This window comes from Callithrix jacchus, chromosome 15 (assembly GCF_049354715.1).
Source record: "Callithrix jacchus isolate 240 chromosome 15, calJac240_pri, whole genome shotgun sequence".
NCBI lineage: Eukaryota > Metazoa > Chordata > Mammalia > Primates > Cebidae > Callithrix > Callithrix jacchus.
Genome location: NC_133516.1, coordinates 70,171,896 through 70,185,615, shown reverse-complemented (window position 1 = coordinate 70,185,615; position 13,720 = coordinate 70,171,896). Strand labels below are relative to the sequence as shown.

The 13,720-nt window shown below is 53.4% G+C and overlaps 1 protein-coding gene across 15 annotated transcripts in view; it reads left to right on the top strand.

Moving 5' to 3' along the window:
- Positions 1-13,720, top strand: part of IQSEC1 (IQ motif and Sec7 domain ArfGEF 1) — a 374,166-nt gene that overhangs the window by 220,662 nt on the left and 139,784 nt on the right. For 8 of the 15 annotated variants that reach the window (XM_078351685.1, XM_078351687.1, XM_078351686.1 and 5 more), the window contains one exon: positions 695-739. The exons of 5 other annotated variants lie outside the window; for them this stretch is intronic. In XM_078351685.1, the coding sequence (XP_078207811.1) occupies positions 695-739 (45 nt within the window). Of the gene's footprint in view, positions 1-694; positions 740-5,693; positions 5,900-13,720 lie in introns of those variants that run through there. 2 more of the 15 variants (XM_035273717.3, XM_035273703.3) reach the window with 1 other exon arrangement.

Here is a 13,720-nt window from a genome sequence, read left to right as displayed (position 1 = left end):
GCCCTGTGAGAGATCTGCTTTTACCACTACCATTTGACGCATGAGGAAACTGAGGCACAGAGAGGTGAAGGGACAGGCACCGAGTCCATGGCTAATCATGGGTGGAGATGGGAAGTGATCCGGGTTGGGCTGGCTCCAGGCGCACGCCCCATGGCACAGACTGAACTTGGTCAAAGGCAGGAGGCAGGACCCAGGCTCCTGGGCCCAGATCCAGAGCTGGACGCTGAGTCTTTGGGCAGGAATCTGGGCTCCAGGGCCCCTGGGCTCCCGGGTTGAAGGCTGGATGGGCTCAAACCTGTGGGACTGCAGAGATTCCTGGTGCAGGGCTCTTTGGGGAAGGAGCATGGTGGCTCAGGTCAAACACACCCAATGTTAAGTCTGGGGCCAGCCAGAGAGGATCTTTAACACTGCCCACTTCACTTCCTCTCCTTGAGCCTTGGTTTTCCCATCTGAACAGGGGGCAGTGGGACTTGACATTGCCATTGGGTAGAGTTGAGGCAGCTTCTCAACTGACCCAGCAGGGGAAAGAAAGCACATGGTTTCTTGCATGTGGGACAGACGCTCTTCCCAGGGCTGCTCAGCTGCCCCAGGACCTGTCCTGGGACCACCCGCTAGGGCCTGAGCTGACATGGCCCCCAAGGGGTTGGCTGTGTGTGAGTCCATCAGTAACCCTGTCTTGCTTTTGCCACCTCAGGAGCTCCCTGGACACCGGAAGCAGCCTCTCCACTGACCGATACAGGTACTGTCTTGCCGTCCACCCCAGCCTGCCCAGGATCTCCTTAGGTCTCCACTGCCCATTTGCACCCAGGGTGGGCCTCCAAGAGGCCATCAGGGGAAATTAGCTCCATCTGAAATTCCCCCAAGGACCAGAGGTACTGCTGAAATGTCCCCTGAGAACAGCTACAGCGTGGAGTGGTTTCCCCTCAAATCAAGGTCCCCCCAAAGACCAGGACTGCAGTCGCAAGTCCCCTCACTAAAGACCAGAGCTCAGCTGAAGGCCCCTCAGAGGATCAAGCTGCAGCTGATAGTTCCTCCGAGATCCAGGGCTGGTGGGTCCCCTGGGGACCAGCCTGCAGCGGCAGTTCCCATGACGACCAAGGCTGTAGTAGGGGGGAGAAGCCTGACGGTTTCTATTGGTGTGTAGCTGCGCTTGGTGGGAGCTGGGGTGTCTGAGGGTCTCTGCTTCCGTGTGCTTTGTATCTTGATGGCTTCCAAAAAGAGCATTTTCTGTTTACACACACACACACACACACACACACACACACACACACACACACACACCAGACTGAAGGCTGTGCCCAGAGGAAAGCTCCCTGGATTGGAAGTCAGCAGATCCTTGCTCCAGTCTCATGGGCAAGAAAGACAAGTGACAGGCAGCCTGTCCTGGCAGTGGGGTGGCTTAGAGGGCTGTGTTGGGTGCATCGATGTGAACTGGGGAGGAGGGGACATCTGTGCTGCGTTGTAGAGGGGACTAGAAGTTGACTGGTTCCCTATTTGGAGCATGGGAGATGAGTGGTCCCAGAGGGGGCACTCCGTTTGCTGCACCTATCCATGCAGGGTGGATATGGCCAGCACATGGAGAGGGAGGAGGGGAATAGGGAGGGAACATCGTCCTGCTAAGGAGCTTGGCTTCTGTGCAAGGGGGTTTTTGAACAAGCCCACAAGGAGACTCACAAAATAGTAGGCCCTTTCCCTGGAGACACCAACCAACGGCTGGGCCCCACGTGTCAGAGTTGCAGCAGATGCTATACAGGAAGGAGATGTCAGAGCAACCGACTCTGAAACCCTGTGGCTGTAAGGAGCGAGGGGGTGGCCATCTGGGCCCTGCTTCCTTTAGCCAGCTGGGGGCTGGCAGCCCTGCCTTGTGTGCTCCTGGAGGACACAGAGCTGGGTGGCATACATTTGTATACACGTGAGCACACGTGCATGCACTCACCTGATCCTCTGCACGGACGCTCCAGTCACACCCACATATCATCATAACAGCACTTCCTTTGCTTAGGAAAGCTGACAGTCCTTATGGCCACCCAGTGAGTCAGGGCTATTGTTAGCCCACTCCACAGACGTCACCTGCTCAGGATTCAAGACTGTGGGGGCAGAGCTGGGATCTGAACGTTTGGGTATCCTGGTGTGAATACTGCCGGACACCGTAGCACACTCCCTGCCCTCATACTCACAGCTCCTCAGATGCCCAATGTGCAATCCCACACAAACACACATACACACACAGACTCCAGAACATCCCCACACCCAGTACTTCCTGTAGTCAAACACTGGCACTGTCGCTTTTGCACATGGGCACACACACAGCCCTGTTTTGGCACATACATTCTTGTGGGCTCATACTGGTACACACACTCTCACCCCTCATGGGTTGGCTGGGGGTGTCAGCAGGCCTGTGGGTGCCTGTGTCAAGGTGGCCTCAGGGAGGGAGGCTGAGGAGGCTCCTATAGGGCTGAGCCTGGCCTCTGTACCACCCATCCATGCCACGGGCACCACTGCAGCTCCGCTGCATTGTCCACTCTGCCCGCCAGCCAGTCAGGCGCCCTGCTTGGGGCCAGCCCAGGAACGTTCTGGCATGTAGGAAGGATGGATGGGGCTCTTTGTTCCGGGGTGTATGGGGGCTCAGCAGGTTCTGTGCCTCTGCCCCCTCCGGTCTCACTGCACAGCCCTCCCTCTGATGGGGCCACACTTGACCTCAGAGCCAACACCCCAGTGCCTCACTCTCTGGAGGACAGAGCAGAGGCTGTAGGAGCCCCTCGGCTCCGCCGTTTCCCCTCCTGCATTCAGCCATTATTTCCTGAGCACCTGCTGGTGCTGGGCACTCAGGATCCCTCGTTGAGCAGTCCTGCTGCATTCACAGAGCGTCTGTGGCATGTGGGAGCACAGGCAGCAAGTGGACAAAGAATTTGGTTTTTAACATAATGTGTCAAGTGGTGACAAGAGCTATGGAGAAAATAAATCCAGGTGAAGGGAACAGACAGAGACAGGAGGGTGGCCAGGAAAGGCCTCTGGTCTGGAAGCACAGGAGGCGTGAGGAGCATCCCAGCCGCCTGGTGGGAACAGCCGTGTAGAGGCCCTGGGGTGGAGCATGCCTGGAGGAGCAGCCAGGAGGCAGGTGCTAAGTGGGGCCCACTTGCCTTGGCATGCATCCTGACTTCCAACCCCCACAGCAGCCTCGGACACAGACAGGGTCAGAATCAATGTTCCCCTTTCACAGATGAAGATACCTGAGATCTAGAGGCCAGAGGATCATTGGTGCCAGGTCCAGGACTAGGGCCCAGGGCCCCCACCGCTACCAGGACTCTGTGCCTTTTTTGTGCAGTGGAGGTACCAGCTTTGCTGCTGGGGGCAAGCTTCTGAGAATCCCGGCCCTCGGAGGTTCTGGAGGCCTGTGCACAGCCTAGGAATTCAGAAACAAAGGTCCCAGCCAGTAATTGCTGCCTTTCAAAGGCACAGCCGGCTTCCTCTGCCATAGGCGTGAGAGGGAAGCTAATGTCCTTGGTGGCGGATGGGGGGGTAGTGGGCAGCTCTTCAGGGCTACTGGCCCCGCCTGTGCTACCTTGGCAAACTGGCGCATCACTCTCAGCAGACCAAGTCTCCCCTGCCCGCCCACAGTTATCAGCTCAGATGGGGTCTCCTGTGTCCTGCCTGGGCGTACCCCTGTACCTCTGGCCTCACACTCCCAACTGTACCGTAGGAGCTCGGACCCAGCCATTTGGAAAGCTTTCCTTCTCCAGCCATCCAGGGCGGGTACTTCTAAGGGAAAGTGACTCTGCAGATAGGGCCTTTCAACCTCAGCATGACTGACATTTTGGGAGGGACTGTTCTCTCGTGTGGGGGTTGTCCTGTGCATGGTAAAATGTTTAGTGACACCTAAATGCCACTAGATGCCGGCACCCTCTTCCCAGTTGTGACACCAGATTTCTCCAGGTGTCCCGGGGGCGAGGGAATGACCAAGATGCCTCTGGTTAAGAACCATTGCTCTAGAAGTAGCATTTTTGCCAATAACACTGGGAAAATGCCACCTGAGGTGGGAGACTTTGTTTTTTCGCTTTGCACGGGGTGGGTTCAGGCCCCGGGTTCCCAATCCGGCCCTTGGAAGCTGAGCAGCCTTGCTTGGGGCACACAGAGCCTTATCTTTTGTGGCACCGTCTCCCATCTGACTGCCTGGATGTCATCCCTCCTGGCCAGCAGCTCCTGGGCTCTGTGTGCACACCTCTGGGGATGGGGGTCTTCTCTGTGCCTCTATTTACTCATCTGAGGGAGAGTGGGGGATAGCCAGACCTCCTCATCTGGATAGATTATGACCACTGCTTTGCAAATAACATCGGGAAGTAGCCAGAGGGGATGAGTGTGCTGTGCTTGAGAGCCTTTCACACACTGTTCAAGATGGATCCTTCCCCCTCCCTCCCCTCCCCTCCCTCCTTCCCTCCCCCCTTCCTTCCCACAAATGATTGTTGAGCCCCTGCAGTGGGTGGGGCCTTAAAAGAGATGTGGCCCCTGCCCTGGAGTAGTTGCTTATAGTTGGAGGAGAAAGACAGTTAACAAGTGAATATGCAAAGGCAGGATCCTTTCGGAGGATGGGCTGTCCTGCGGAGAGAATCAGGGTGGTGGGTGAAGGGGGCTGGGCCTCTGTAGCTTAGACAGTAAGGGGCCCTGGAGTGCAACCTGACAGACTAGGAGGAGCTGAGCTGCAGGAGGAGCGCGGGAGAGCAGACTGCATGGAACCCCAGGGCGTGCTGAATTCGTGGGGCTGACGGTGGCCAGTGTGTCTGGGATTCAGAAACTCAGACTTACGGGTGGCCAGCATGTGGGTAGTGGGCCATGGGACTGTTGGAGCAGACGCTAGGACCAGCCAGATCCCGGGAGATATGAGGGGAGAGGTGAGGCGGGACCAGGGACTCCTCTCCTGTCATCTGTGACTGCCAGGTCCCCTGGCCCTTGGGACTTCCCATTCTTCCTGGGGTCCCTCTGCCCAACAATGCCCCTGGCTATCTGTGGCCCTACAGCCCAGCCACTCCTCTCCCTGGTTAATGACAGGATTCCCGTGCCGGCAGCCAATGAGTGGCTGTCATAGCGGTTCCATTTTAGATTTTATCAATGTGTCCCTGTTGCCCAGGCAACGGCAGGCGCTGGGCGGCCCTGTCAGTCTTCCTTCGCTTGCCTTTCAGAGCCCAGCTGCCCCCACCCCAAGCACCATGTGGCTACATGGTGAGTTTTCCCTCACGCAGGCCGAACGGGGATTCCGCCAAACGTAATTTATCTGGCAAAAGAGGCTAGTGTTTGCCTGTCATCCGGCCCCCTCCCTACCTGCTCCCTCTGGGTCTTCCTGGCCTCAGCCACTCAGGGCCAGGCCAGTGAGTGCACGACTGCCCAGCCAGTGCTGGCCCCACCACCCAGAGCCCCAGGGCCTCGTTGGAAGAACAGACTTGCAGAGCCACAGTCAGGAGCCCTAGCATCCCAACCCCCCAGGATGATGGGCTGGGGGCCCCCACAACTCAATATAGCCAGAGCTGCCTCGGTGTGTCCCAGGGACCCCCAGGGAAGCCCCCAGATGCGTCAGCTACCAGAGACAGCAGCAGCAAGAGCCAGGCTGGGCGAGCTGCATGAATGAGTTGCTAGGCTTTTGTGCTGGCTGCTCTTTGTATTGGAGGCGTGTACTGTACAAGCCGCGCCGGGCGGGCTGGGCCATGTGAGTGGGGGCCGCCGTGGCAGGGACCAGGGCGGGCCGAAGCGGCCGGTTCTCCACCTCCCACCAGCCCCTCTCGGTGTCTCCACGGAGACGCTGCCGTGGTCCGGCTAGAGACCAAAAGGTGAAAATGCTCAAGTTCAAGGCCTTTTGCCTGGATTACTGGCAGTTCCTATGCCTGCAGCCCCTGCATGGAGCCTACAAAAGGTAAGTTGACCTTCTGGGGAGAACCTTGGCCACTAAGGCGACAGGGCCTGGAGGGAAAGTTCACCCCATGCCTGCCTGACTGCAGGGCTTCCTCGTCTCAGCGGAGGGTCCCTGCCACTGGGCAAGACGAGTGGCAGCATTTGTCATGGTTCACTTTGCAACTCGGCTTAACTATTCTTTCCTCTCCCTCCGGCCTGAAACTGGTAGAGTTTCTGCAGAGAACGGGTCACCCTGGACTGCTCTGTGGCCAGACACTGTGTTTCATTGTTCCTTGCCGCCGGGGTGAGCCCTAGGCAGGGAAACTGCACAGGTTCCGGGGGCCCCAGCCTGCTCTTTCCCGGCACACTCTCTCCAACCTCATGGGCTAGATGACTCATGGCTTGCCCTAAGCACTGGTTTGGGGAGGCAGAGTTGGGGATCCCCTGGCCCGGAGATCAGGAGACCGAAGTTCGATTCTCTTTCCTGGCTGTGCGACCTTGGGAGAGTCACTTTCCCTCTTTGAGCCTGTTTCCCATCTGTAAGGGTTCGGACTTGATGACATGGATTTGGGGACTGCTCCCTGAGGTGACGGGCTGCAGGCACCGCAAGCCCGAATGTTCATACCCCCGGCAGCTTCTTCCCAGCATATGTGTTCTGTCTAGGGCACACCTTGGTCAAGAAAGACTCGCACCCGGGCTAGGAGGAGATCATCATGGAGCCGTCACCATGGTCGCCTTGAACGGCATGTGGTTAAAGACCTGGAGGCGAGAATTGTCCCGTCTATTCTGAGGGAATTCATTTTTCCTGATTTCACACTCTGTGAAGTCTGCGGCCATTAGCATGCAAGCAATTCTGGGAAAGTGTGGGAGCTTTTCTCCTTCCAGTGGGCCTTCTCCAAAGGGGGCGGGAACGGAGGGTCTCACGGCGGCTGTAGAAAGGAAGTCCCTGCTCTTGGGAGGGTGCCAACGAGAGTGGCCTGTCCTGCGTCTGAGTAGTGCAAGCCACATCTGAGAGGAGTCTGACACCCAATGGGCCCTGAGCACCATGGTGCAGCCTTTCATGCCACCCCTGTCCCCAGGCTTGTTCGTGTGGCCGCAGGAGGGCACGCCCGGCTGTCAGGGATTCAGTGTCTACGTGGTGGGGCACTTTAGATACTTAGTTGTTCAGCCTCATCCCTTCTGCAAAAGAAGCATTGACGTCCCTGTGCACAGGTGAGCAGAATAACACCAGAGGGTAGGCACCTGCAGGAGAGTAGCCATGGGAGCTAAACCTGGTCTCTCCAGTCTCACATGCAATCTCTCTTGAATGTCTACAGCTTCAGGCCATGCAGACACCAGAGGCCCCGGCTGGCAGGGACAAACGAGCTCCACATGGCTCAGCTGGCCAGGCATGAGTCATGGTCAGACCCTTGACAGAGAAGCAGGGCTGGGTGTGGGGGCTTCATGGAGGAGGTGACAGCCAGGCCAGGCAGTGATGTGTCCAGAGGAGTTTGCTGGGCTGAGATGGGGAGCACAGGTGTTCCAGACAGAGGGAAAAGCACAGGGGAAAAACCCAGAGGCTTTAAAATGGAAGGGTGTCTTCGGGTCGTGGCAAGAGGCCACGGAGCTAGGAGCTAGGAAGGGCACCAGGGGCTGGAGCTCAGGACCAGGGCCTGGGCTTTGTCCTGCATTCGGTGGGGAGCCCATGAAAGATCTTAGTGAGTGAGTGGCAAGCTAAGAGTCACACTCTGGGGGCCACGTGGTCCAAGTGTGAGAGTCCGGGCTCAGGCTCCAGGAGGAACCCCTCCCCTGACCTGTGGAGGTTCTTACTCAGAGCCTGTGCTCTTGTTCTCAACCTCTGACTGTGCCCCAAAGACAAATGAGACTAGTCCTTGAGGAGCTCCCAACCTACAAAGAGAAAAGACCTATTAACAACATATGAGTGTTAAGAATGGGGAATAAACAGAGGGATAACCAGCAGCCTGAGGGAGGTCTTATTGGAGAAATCAAGGAAGGCTTCCTGCAGGAGGTGGCATGTGATCTGGGCTTAGATATGGGAGCTGGAATTTTCCAGACAGGGAAGGGTACTGTGGGTGGAAAACAAAGCATGAAAAAATGTATGGGGGTGGGACCAAGCCTGGCATGGTGCATAAATGGTCAGAGGTGAGGCTGAAGCCTAGGTATGTATCAGGGGAAGAGCTAGAAAGGAAGGTGGGGCAGTGAAGCTCAGTGTCTGCTACACATGTGGCTTCATTCTAAGCACCAACTCTGCGTGCTAACCACATGCAGTGCAGTCATGATTCTTCCATTTTCCAGGTGAAGAAACCAAGGCATAAGAAGTAACTTGTCCAACGGCTCATATCCGGTCCGTGGTGCCTCTGGGATTTAACTAGGGGGTCCAGCTGTGGAGGCTGCATGCTGCCAGCTGAGCAGCTTGGACTGTCCACCCTGGCAAATGACATGCTGAGAGCTGGGGGCAGTTACTTTCCAGCAGTTGTCGACCATAAATAATGATGCATCAGCCGGTGGGCAAGAGCTCAGACTTTGTGGTCAGACCTCACTGTGGCAGGGAGCTTAGAAAAGTCACTTTTCCTCCACACCTGTGTAACATGGGGGATGGGGGACGTTCAGCTCACCTCTCGTGGCCCTTGTGTGGGGATTTGTAGGATAAATGCTGGGAAAGCACTGAATACACGGCACCTAATAGGGGCTTTGCAAGTGGCTGTCCTCACCCAAACGGATCCTTCTCCAGGAAGGCTCTGCAAATGGAGCCACTTGACTTTTTGCCTGATACCATATTCTGTTGTTTAAAACAGCGATCCTTTTAAAACAGCGATCCCAAACTTAAGGGTATGAAAGGGGTGTTTTGCAGACAATGCATAATTAACCACTTCTAAACACAGGGTGTGCCAGGCTCCCTCAAAGCTGTTAATTATTCTTCATTAGTGATCTTAAATTAATGTAAAATAATCCTGGAGCTCTGCCAGAGGCTGGGGCAGGAGGAGGAGCAGAGCGGCTTATTTCAACTAGTAAACGGAAAGAAATCTTCACTGGGCGCCTCTGCTTTCTGCCTTGGTTTGGGGGAGGTGCCTCTGTAGACTCTTTAGCTCTGGCCCCAAGGCTATTGTGGGAGGCGGCGAGCCCTCTCCCGGGTTCCCAGAGCTCAGTAGACCTCAAGGTACTTTGGTTAGTGAAATAGTTCAGGTGGGAAGGAAATGTGGAGAATAGTAAACCCATCGCCCAGCCTCGGAAATAAGCTGTTAGTGTTGTGGTCCACTGCCCCTGTGGACCACTGCACAAATCTGATCCCCCCCTGCCTCCCCAGAGCTCAGCCTAAACAGTCCCTCTGGTTTGGTGTGTAAATTTCCCACGCAAAATTTTTAATTGTTATAGGTACATAGTAAGTGTATATATTTATAAGGTACATGAGATGTTTTGATACAGGCACACAATGTGAAATATACACATCATGAAGCATGGGGTATCTATCCCCTCAAGCATTTATCCTTCAAGTTACAAATAATCCAATTCTACTCTTTCAATTATTTAAAAAATGTACAATTCAGTTATTGCCTATAGTTACCTTACTGTGCTATCAAATAGTAGGTCTTACTCACTTACTCTTTCCTTCTATTTTTGTACTCATTAACCATCCCCACCTCCCCCTCTATCTCCCCACTACCCTTGCCAGCCTCTGATAACTGTTCTATTCTCTTTGTCCATAAGTTCAATTGTTTTGCTTTTAGATCCCACAAATAAGTCAGAACATGTGATGTTTGTTTATCTGTGCCTTGCTTATTCCACTTAATGACCTCCAGTTCCATCCATGTTGTTGCAAATGACTGAATCTCATTTCTTACGGCTGAATAGTACTTCTACATATGTATATACACCAAGGTTTCTTTATCCATCCACATTTTTTTCAACGTTGCTAACACAAAAGATTGTTTACCTGTTTTTAAACTTAAGATCATAGTATCATAAACTGAAAGTTGCTTTTTTAAAAGTTTTAATCATTTAAAAATACACAGAGAATTAAAATCCACCATCTTAACCACTGTCTGATTCAGTGGCATTAAGTACATTCATGTTACTGTACAATCATTCTCACCATCCATCTCCAGAACGTTTTTATCCTCTTAAACTCCGTACCCATTAAACACTAACTCCTCCCTCCCCTCACCGGGGCAGGTACCATTCTGCTTTCTTTCTCCATGAATTTCACTGCTCTGGGGACCTCATGAATGAAATCAGTATAGCAATTGTTTTGTCATGACTGGATTATTTCAATTGGCAGAGTGGCCTCAAGGTTCATCCATGCTGTAACATGGGTCAGAATGCCCTCCCTTTTAAGGCTGAATCATATTCCACTGTAAGTATGGACAAGTTTTGCTTAACCATTCATCCATGAATGGACACTTGTATTGTTCCCACCTGTTTGCTGTTGTGTGTGGTGCTGCTGTGAACATGGATGTGCAGATATCTCTTCAAGGTGTACCTTGTTTTTTCAGTCAGCATTTTTTACTGGTAACATTTATTCATGGTGCAATGTATAGATCTCATTGATTCATTTTCACTGGTGTATAGTATTCCACGGTACAACCATGCTCTGATGTAAGTATCTGTTCTGTTCTTGTGTATTTTGGTGATGTCCCATTTTTCAACATTACAGACAGGAATGCAGTGAGCACCCTGCCTCCTTTTGCTTGGCTGCAGGCATTTATGGAGGGTTTGTACCAGGACGGCAAATAAGTATCTTCAACTTTGCTCGGCTTCGTGAGACTGCTTTCCAAAGTAACCCTGGCAGTGTGTGGCCTTACAAGCATAAGTGAGAGTCCCATGTCTCCACATTCTTTCTACACTCCATATTTAAAGCCAGATGGTTTTTTAATGTAAAGGGGAGAGAAAGAGAGATGAAGAGAGGAGAGTGGGGGCATACCCATAGCCTGACATAGCCCCAGGCATCCTACAATGAAGGGTGAGACCCACATGTGCTGTTCCCCTGGTCTGTGTAGTTCCAGGCCCTCCATAGTAAGAGGCTTCCAAGGGTGGTAGGAACTCTGCCCACACGCTGACTTTGCAACCTCACCTTCAGCATGCTGTGGATGCCATTGTCTGGTTTGGGATGTGGGACTAGTTCTGATCACACAAGGTGCTAACCGATCTCCCAATGTGCAGGTTTCACAGACTGCTTCTATTAGAAAGAACAGAGGCTGGGGATCTCTAAAGCACAGCATCAAGAAACTCACTTCGGGACGAGCTCCCCAAACTGCTGGCTCAGTAAGGGAGCTCAGAGGACGGGATTCCAGGCACACAGCCTGGGAAGCTGCCGAACTTCCTGGGCTCTTCCAAGGCTGCAGAGCACCTCCCACACAGCCGATGCCCCAGGCCTCATCTGTTGGCCGGGGAAGTTCAGTCCAGGGAGGAGTAGCTCTGTAGGGCACACCCTGGGTGGCTTTGTGGCTTGAGGGGACAGTGCAGGTTCTGAAGTCAGGTGAAGTGGGAATCCAATCTGGCTGGCTTCTTTTATAATTTGCTTTTTTTAAAAAATTATTTTTAATTATTTATTATTATTACTCGCTTTCTTTGAGTGTTTATATGTGCTACATAGCTTTACACATGGTATCTCTGTTAATCCTCACTACAGCCTTGTGAAATGGATACTCTTATTTTTTCCATATTTCAGACAAGGAAAAACTGAAGGCAGAGAGGTTAAATGAGCAGCCTAAGGTCACAGAAATGGAGTGTAGTTTATCAACCCAAGTGATCAGTTCCACTGAGGTACACTATCTCGTGTCTTCTCCACACTAATGAATACTTTCTGGCTGCATGTGACTGTCACAGTTGTTACAACAGTGTAACACATCACCCCAAAATTTAGTGCTTTAAAATCTCATAGAACTTCAATTTGGGAAGATCCTGCTGTACTCAATGTCAGATGGGGTTTGAAGACTTGGGGCTGGATTCCTAGGGAGCCTCACCTGCCCACCTACCTACCCACCCACTCAATCCCTTCCTTACCTTACAGATGCTACTGGCTGACAGCTGAGACCTTACCAGGGCTGGCAGGCAAAACACCTGCAGGGGACTCCCCATGTGGCCTGGGCTTCCTCACAACATGGTGGCTGGGTCCAAGGGCAAGCAATCCAAGGGAAAGAGAGCCAAGTTGAAATGGTCAGTATTTATGATCAGGCCTCAGAAGACACACAGCATCATTTCTGTGGCATTATCTTCACCAGGGCAGTAAAAAAAGTGCTGCCCAGGCCCATGGTGGGGACTTAAATTCTACCCCCGATCATGGGTGGCACAGGAGATGAGGTTGTGGCCATGTTTGGAAGTAGACTGCTGCAATAGCAAATCACTTCTCCACTCTGACCCTTAGCATCCTGGGGTTGGGAAGAGAACCTAACAGGTGTGGGGGCCCTTCAGACCCAGTGGCATTTAATCGATGGTGGGTTTTCTTTTTCTTAATGGAGTAAGTTGAAATAAAGTGTGGTGATTATTCAAGAAAGGGGGCAGTCATTTCAGCTGGGGGAGCAGGAGAGGATTCTTAGAGTTGTAGGGCTGAGACGGGTCTTGAGGGATGAGGAGGCGTTTGCAGGTCCATGGAGGGAAGACAATGTCCTCAGCAGAAGAGTCCTGGGAAGGATGTGCAGATGGTGCCTCGTGTCTGTTGGAGCCTTTGGTGGAGGGCAACAGAAATCGCCCAGGCCAACTACAGCGAAAGGAGAGTTTACTGAGCCACTCTTGGGAGTTCAGGGGACCAGCAGGAAGCTGGAGAAGTGGATTAGGAGCCAGAACAGCTGGGGTGCCTACTCTGTACCCCCAGGGGCAGGCTCACAACTGTACACAAGGCTGTCCAGGAGCCCACAGCCCTGTGCTGCCACTCAAGCTGTCAAGTCTCAGGAGAGTTTCATTGGCCGAGCTCAGGCCCTGTCCTGTCCCCTGGCAGTGCTGGGACATCTGTGGAGGAGGAGAAAGTAGAATGGAGCCTCCAGGGACCCTTGGACTTCCATAGCGCACAGGCTTCTGAATTCCCACCCCACCAGCACTGTGTCCTGTCAGGGAGAGGCCAGTCCCTGGGGGTGTGGGAATGCTGTCAGGGGAGCCTGTGTGCTGGGCAGAACCTGCACGTGGGCCTGGATTCCCTGCAACTGTGAGCATTAGCTCAGGCACTTCCACCAGAGTGGTAAGACTCAGGAGCAGTGTAGGCGAGAAATACCCAAGAAGGTCAGGTTGACCAGACTGGCAGGCGTTTGAGAAACTTGTCCTCAGCAGAATAGGTACAGTGAAGGAATGAGAATCAAGCATCCAGAGCCGAACCTGACTGGTTTAGAAAGAACAGCTGATCTCCTAGTGCAGGTCACAGGCTGCCTGGCCTCAGTCAGCAGGTCCTCACTGGGCCCATCCAGAGGGCATTTAAAGCCAGCATTGCAGGTGCCAGCAGGTTCTACACTGGCTATCTTTCACTATGCCCTTTCCTCCTCCCTGGCTGCCTTCCATGTTAGCAAGATCCCACTGGTGGCAAGAGGCAGGAAACGGGTCTTAAGTTCATGGAGATTTGATTCGGGGAAACGTTCTTGCTGGGTCAAAACCTTACTAGCTTCTCACCGACAAACACTTCTTGCTCATGGTTAACTGCTGGATTTAGCACGTGAGATGAGTCCATCCGAGTGACTGTTTGCGCCTTAGCGGTTTCTTGGCAGCCACCTGGTTAGACAGGCCATCCTGCCTGGGGGCGTGTCATGCCAACCTGAGGAGCTCCACATGCCCATCAACTCTGGTGGGGGCATCTGGGCCCGGGTGTTGTAAGCTGAGCCCTTTGCCTGGTAGGGCCTGTCACGGACTGAAAATTGTCTCCCTG